This window comes from Choristoneura fumiferana, chromosome 28, assembly GCF_025370935.1.
Source record: "Choristoneura fumiferana chromosome 28, NRCan_CFum_1, whole genome shotgun sequence".
NCBI lineage: Eukaryota > Metazoa > Arthropoda > Insecta > Lepidoptera > Tortricidae > Choristoneura > Choristoneura fumiferana.
Window position 1 is genome coordinate 3,296,966 of NC_133499.1, and position 7,500 is coordinate 3,304,465.

Here is a 7,500-nt window from a genome sequence, read left to right on the forward strand (position 1 = left end):
CATGCACCGGACACTTGTCCGGCGACTTAACCATAACAACACCCGCAAGTCCGGCAAAAAAACGGTCCGTTGTCCGGTGAAACAACGGACGTCTACAAGCGGCCTCAGGGATGCAAATTCGACAAAACTATGATAGATAGGCAACTAAAGGGTGTCCAAAAAGGACACAAGATTTGAAATTGATGAAAAACACAAACTTTTTTCGTTATAATATATTTATATCTTGTAATACATAAATAGGGTTATTAGTGGAATAATACGTCAGGCAAATGTCCTCCTAGGCTTTGCTGGCACATACGCACTCTTTTGTCAAAATTTTCTATGACCATTTTGCATAGATGCGGCTGAATTTTATCCAATGCAGCGTCGAATTTCCTCTTTTAAAGCATTGCCATTTGAACGGTTTGTTTTTGGACGACCAGTGGAATGAACACCATGAATTGATCCACTCTCCCTGAATTTTACAACCACTCTGCTCACAGTTGATGAGGTCAAGTCCATACCGTACGACCATATTTTGCACGGAGTTTTCGAACCGTAGGTACACGCCAAACTTCTTTTGAAATATTGTTCAATAATAAAAACGCGTTGATCCTTCGTATAACCGCCATTTTTACAAACCCTAAACATTCAGCTGTCAAATAGTTTTTTTTTAGGGTTGCCAGCACTAAAATTCAAAAATGGCGGCAAATTGAAATCTTGCGTCCTTTTTGAGACACCCGATATGAAAATGAAAATGAAAAATTGTTTATTTCCCTTATTAACTAGTCTACAATTTCCTTTAGTGGTAGGGGATAATATAAAGAAAGGTCACAGTCATGTTAAACTACGATAATATTCGGCTTTAGATACCTACTCATACTCATAATCATATGTACGAGTGTTACGACTTTATCTTGTTCTATTTCCATACTGTTATTGCGAGGACCTGTCCGAGATATGGTCATAATAACACGCTTAACGCGGACAAAAACTGATTTATCTATAAATAGTCACAACGGTTTCCTTATAGCCATAATAGCCAATCCAATGACGTATTACAAATATGACGCCACGATACCAAAAAAAAAACCCTTCCATTGAAGCAGAAACCGGTGAAAAACAAAACCTAACCTCTTTATCGTACACGATAAAGGTGGTTTTCGCTAAGTGTTTCATATTTCGGACAGCATATTTGTCTTTGTTTTTATTAGGTTCTTTTTAGTATGCACTTCGCGTGTTAGATCCTTGGTTTGATTAAGCTAGGTCGTTCATTGTCGTTACACTGTAAAAGACCGGTGAACTCAAGTGTCCTAGTGCTTAATATGAATAAGGTACAAAGGTCGTTCTGTGACAATTATGAGATTAACGGTACCTACTTAATTAATGCTTTAAATCCATGTTTTTTAACCTGTTTTACATGACCCACTAAGTATCTTTACATGATTTATTTAATTTGCCCTGTTGTTGTTGTTGTTAGGTCGAGCAAGTTCATTATGACCCAATTCTAAAAGGTCAGATTAACTTGAAATTTGGTATTTTTTATTTAACATTTTCTATTTCTATTCCTCAAATATAAGAAAATTGTAACAAAAAAATTGAACCGACTACAAAAACCATGAAAATAATTTTCTACCAGTCTGAAGTCGGTACCTCAGCACGAGCCTGCAGGTGTGGACCTATAGTCGCCTACCTCACCTTCGCACTACCTACAGATTGGGCTTCAATCACTCCTGCTGGCTCGTGCTGAGGCACCGACTTCAGACCGGTAGAAAATTATTATTGAAAGCAATCGTAGACGAACATGAAAATTTTTTTCAAATCGGTTCATAAATGACGGAGTTCTGAGGTAACAAACAAAAAAAAAATACAACCGAATTGATAACCTCCTCCTTTTTTGAAGTCGGCTAATAGAACTAACTTAAACTTTATATATATATATAAATATATAATATATAATGATATATTCATACATAAAAAAAGACAAATATAATAATAATAATGAACACTAAAAGAAATGCCAATAAAATTATAATATATAGTATTACTATATCTACGGGCCAAAATATCGATCTGTCGACACACACACACACACACACACACACACACACACACTTTCGCATTTATAATATTATATATTATATTATAAGCGGAGCGACGGATTGACGTGATTTTTGGCATAGATATAGTTTAATACTAAATGTAATTATATGTAAAATGAATGACAATGCAAGTACAGTCAACATAAAGTACAGTCCGCAAAAAAAACATGTAAGGTCAGGGTGGCCAAATCCGTCAGCGGGGCATTTCCGTCTAACGGCGTTTGTGGCTATTCAAACAACAGTACACGCTTACTCCCTCGATCGGTAAAGCAGAGAGAACATTTTATACCCACAGACAAAAACAGATGGCGCTGTCTAGCCAGTGAATGGAAAAAAAACGGCTTTTAAAGTTTAGTTGCGCTTCGAACTCGAACACGAGTGTAGTGTGCTGTTGTGTTTCGTGACGGTGCGATGAAAAAATGTAGGTTTACGGCTTACTAAGTATGTTTATTATATAGTTCGATATGCATGTTTGTTGGTATGCATGTTTTATAAATTTTCAATTATAATCTGTTGGTGAGTAAGAAACTATGGGTGGTTGAATATTGATATTAACGAAATGATCGAGTAGACAAATCCGTCAATTGTGAATCGGGCAAAACCGTCATGTGCCGGAATTTCCCTATTTCATATATTGCCAACCTTTTTGATTTGACTTAATTAAATAATAATATGAAAATTAACATTAATACGATTTTAAATTAAAAATATTGTAGCGAACATAATAACACTGTACTTCGGCTGGACCTTACTCAACAGTGGCGCTAACTGGTGAGCACAAAAACAGCCCATTATTTAAAAAACGTGTCAGTTGACGGATTTTCCCTAGGGTTTGGGAATCTGTTTTAAAAGGTTTACTACTCCTGATTGTAAAAATAGGCCGGAATTGCCCCGAAAAAATATATTTGCCAATACAATCTAAAATGAACCTTAAATTGAGGTCGCTAGAGTTTAGTTTCGAGTAAGAGTTCAGCGGCATTTGTTCACTTGACGTATATGTTTGTAATACGTCACGATACAAGAAAAATCGTAGGTTGACGGAATAGCCACAAACCGTCGGGAAAATCCGTCAACTGACATGTTTTAAAAAAAATCCTATTAAAATGACCAGCAGTACTAGCAATTTGATATGAGTACCTGTATATAGTTAAATAAATGCTTAATCTATTACAGTGATCAGGTTTATTAAAAAGTAAAATATCATCTTAGTTATGACCAGCCAAAGTGAACTTATCAAAAAGTATGACGGAAATGCCCTCCTTGACCTTATTAAAAATGAATATGTAAATGGTACTGTAGCGCGCGCTGTTAAATAAAAGGCTATAACCCTGAAGTTGGTCCCATATAAATTTGGAAAAAATATTCCAACCCTAAGGGTAGGTAAACAGGGGATGATTAATTGTTCACTTACTGATTGTAATGTATGACCACGCATAACTTTTTACAGAGTACAATTTTGATAATTATTTTTTTATTGGGCAGGGTCCTCCGAGTCAGTCCCATATAAATTTTAAAAAAACCGGCCAAGAGTGTATCGGACACGCCCAAAATAGGGTTCCGTAGCCATTACGGAAAAATTAAGTAATATTTTTTCAAGGATTTCGTATTTTTACCCGACTGCCCGAAGGAGGGCTATGTTTTTCTAACGTATGTATGTATGTATGTATGCCCATTTCTTTGGTCCTCGCTGCAGCCTAAACGGCTAGACGGATTTTAACATATGAGGTATCATTGGATTTGTCATATCTGTCGGAGTGACATAGGCTATATAATATTTCAATATGGCGTCTGCAAAAAAAAAATGGCGGAGGAATGAACAAAAAATATTTTGTATTGTAACAATATGGGTATAAAATTAGCCCATTCTAAACATATATGGGTTATCATCATCATCCCAGCCTATATACGTCCCACTGCTGGGCACAGGCCTCCTCTCAGATCAAGAGGGCTTGGGCCATAGTTCCCACGCGGGCCCAGTGCGGATTGGGAACTTCGCACGCACCATTGAATCGCTTCGCAGGTTTGTGCAGGTTTCCTCACGATGTTTTCCTTCACCGCAAAGCTCGAGGTAAATTTCAAATGTAATTCCGCACATGAATTTCGAAAAACTCAGAGGTGCGAGCCGAGGTTCGAACCCATGGCCCTCTGCTTGAGAGGCGATAGGTCAAACCACTAGGCCACCACGGCTTAATGGGTTATAATACATAAATATCAAAAAAGTGTAAAATAAAACATTAAATTAAAAAAAAAAAAAACCCGACTGCCGAAACTAAAAGGAAAAAAAAAGTCTAGTGTCTAGAACAGTTAAGTAGCTACTTTAAAGTTCAACAGTCGGGACCCATTTAAATCGTGATGCTCAAAAACTCTTAGTAATGGGTCCTGACTGCTGAACTTTAAAGTAGCTACTTAACTGTTCTAGACCACTAGACTTATTTTCTTCCTTTTAGTTTCGGCAGTCGGGTTTTTGATTTTTTAATTTAATTTTTTATATACGGAATCTTCCAAGTTTAGGTAAGTATATTTTTATACCTTAGGTTGTTATTTAAGAGTAAAACAACTAATAATTCTCAAGAAAACTTAGCCGTTATAGTTTTCCTTGTAATTTTGATATACTTACTACCATCCTGAATTTTTTCAAATTTTTCCACCCACCGGTTTAGATTTTAGAGGGGGGAACGCTCGATTTTGATGGAAAATTTAACTTTAAATTTGAATATTTCGCAAAAAAAATAATGAATCGAAAAATCGTCTGAGCAAACCCGTAATGGTTTAAAAGAACTATCCAACAATACCCACACTATAGGGTTGGATGAGAAAAAAAAATCACCCACACTTAACGTCTATGGGAGGTACCCTAAAAAAAATTTTTTTTTAATTTTTTATTATACCATTTTGTCGGCATAGTTAAGATATATATCCGTGCAAAATTACTGCGGAACCCTAAAAAGGTTTATTATTTTTTGCTTTTCAGATTTTTCTTGTTTACTATGAGTTGGTGTTCAATAAATAGGCATTGTCTTGTATTATATTGTGTAGGGACTTACTACAGCACACAGCTTTCCTTCGTTCCTGAGGATTCTCACACACGGCGCCGGCGCACTGGCTGAGGCAGTCCTCACCACCCCCCTTCACGGAGGCTTCGAGGAGGCTGTTGAGTGAATCCCTCGGGAGGCTCTGCTCCTGGGAGTCGGAGTCAGAGTCCGTGAGGGTGGTGGCTGTGGCTGCTGAGTCGTCCGACATCTTTGGTATGGCTGGGGATGAGGGTAGATGTTAAACAGAGTTAGGTACTACCTGTTACAGGCTTTTATTACCAGGGTTCGTAAAGTGCGAGCAACAGTAAATTACTGTAGAGGCCCGGCATGCCGGCAACCCCACGTTCCGGCCGAAGCTTCGTATAGTGCTTTTCTCAAACATGACATGAAATAAAATAAAATAATAAAAAAACACGCCCGAAATAGGGTTCCGTAGCCATCACGAAAAAATTAAGTAATATTTTTCTAAGGATTTCGTATTTTGTACGGAATATTCCAAGTTTAGGTATATTTTACTCTTAAACTAGTAATAATTCGCAAGAAAACTTAACGTTTAACGTTATAGTTTTCCCTGTAAGTTTGATATACTTACTACCATCCTGTTTTTTTTTTAATTTTTCCACCGTAATGGTATTAAAAGACCTATCCAACGATACCCCACACTATAGGGTTGGATGAGAAAAAAAAATCACCCCCACTAGACGTTAGTCTATGGGAGGTACTCTAAAAAAAATTTTTTTTTATTTTTTTATTATACCATTTTGTCGGCATAGTTTACATATATATTCGTGCAAAATTACAGCTTTCTAGCATTGATAGTCCCTGAGCAAAGCCGCGGCCGGACAGACAGACAGACATGGCGAAACTATAAGGGTTCCGTTTTTGCCATTTTGGCTCCGGAACCCTAAAAAGCTTGTATTAAAAATGTTTTTTTTTACCAAAAACGTATCTAACAGAAACTTATGTTTATTAGCTACTAGGTTTTATATTTATCCGTTGCCTAGTACTCATTGTACAGTCAAGTTCATAAGCTTGTGAGCAAAAATTTGATCAAAATTATCTGAACACGCTTCTACACAGTTAACAATAGAGTCGTGTTTAGATATATTTAACCGACTTCAAAAAAGGAGGAGGTTATCTATTCGGTTCTATGTTCTTTGTTTTAATGTTTGTTACCTCAGAACTCCGTCATGTATGAACCGATTTGATTTTATTTTTTGCGTTCGTCTAGGAATGCTTTCAATTAGGTCCCATAAGCACCAAATTAGGATCTGATGATTGGATCCTAAGGAAATCGAGGGAACTCTTCAAATGTTGTAGGGACACCTATGGTAATTTTGATATATTTAGCTCGTTGTAACTCGTGCATTTGCTCTTGAAAATCATCATTTGGTGAAGTTGACCTGATGATGAAGACCATCGGAGTTACTGCTCAATAACAAGTATTTTAAAAAAGCCGTGGTGCCTCTCAAACAGAAGGGTCGTGGTTCAAACCCCGGCTCGCACCTCTGAGTTTGTCGAAATTCATGTGCGGAATTACATTTGAAATTTACCACGAGCTTTGCGGTGAAGGAAAACATCGTAAGGAAACCTGCACAAACCTGCGAAGCAATTCAATGGTGCGTGTGAAGTTCCCAATCCGCACTGGGCCCGCGTGGGAACTATGGCCCAAGCCCTCTTGCTCTGAGAGGAGGCCTGTGCCCAGCAGTGGGACGTATATAGGCTGGGATGAACAAGTATTTCACGGGTTGAATTTCAATTACTTTAACACAGTTGCTAAGCAATTTACGCTCCTCGTAATGCATATGGTGAAATGGAACAAGTGGTGAAGCACCAGTACTCCTCAATAAAGAAAGTCTCTGCATCGGAAAAAGCAATCTTTTGTAAAAGGTGACGAGCAGTTGACATGAGACTATTGTATCTTAGATTATTTACACTAAAAAGGGTGTTTTTTTTAAGTATAACAAAAAATTTAACCGACTACAAAAAACCATGAAAATAATTTTCTACCAGTCTGGAGTCGGTCGTGCCTCAGCACGAGCCAGCAGGAGTGGACCTATAGTCATCTACCTCACTACGCACTTTATAAATATTGAGCTTCAATCACTCCTGCTGGCTCGTACTGAGGCACCGACTTCAGACTGGTAGAAAATTGTTTTCATGGTTTTTTGTAGTCGATTAAATTTTTTGTTATAAAATTTTTTTGATCAAATTTTTGCTCACAAGTTTATGAACTCGACTCGTCAATCAACTTTTAAGTGCAGCTCATATCGTTATCATGACAATGTCTTCTGGGTCACTCATAACAAGAGCTGTCCAGAAATGACGTCATACCAATTTACAAGGTTTTATTTCACTTTATGTATGTATGTGCGGGTCAAATCTTG

The 7,500-nt window shown here is 37.3% G+C and overlaps 1 protein-coding gene across 1 annotated transcript in view; it reads right to left on the bottom strand.

Moving 5' to 3' along the window:
- The window catches only part of LOC141443987 (scavenger receptor class B member 1-like), a 61,043-nt gene that overhangs the window by 35,859 nt on the left and 17,684 nt on the right, over positions 1-7,500 (bottom strand). The window contains exon 2 of the mRNA XM_074109432.1: positions 5,126-5,332. Coding sequence (XP_073965533.1) covers positions 5,126-5,321 — 196 coding nt within the window. The 5' untranslated portion in view covers positions 5,322-5,332. The remainder of the gene's footprint in view (positions 1-5,125; positions 5,333-7,500) is intronic.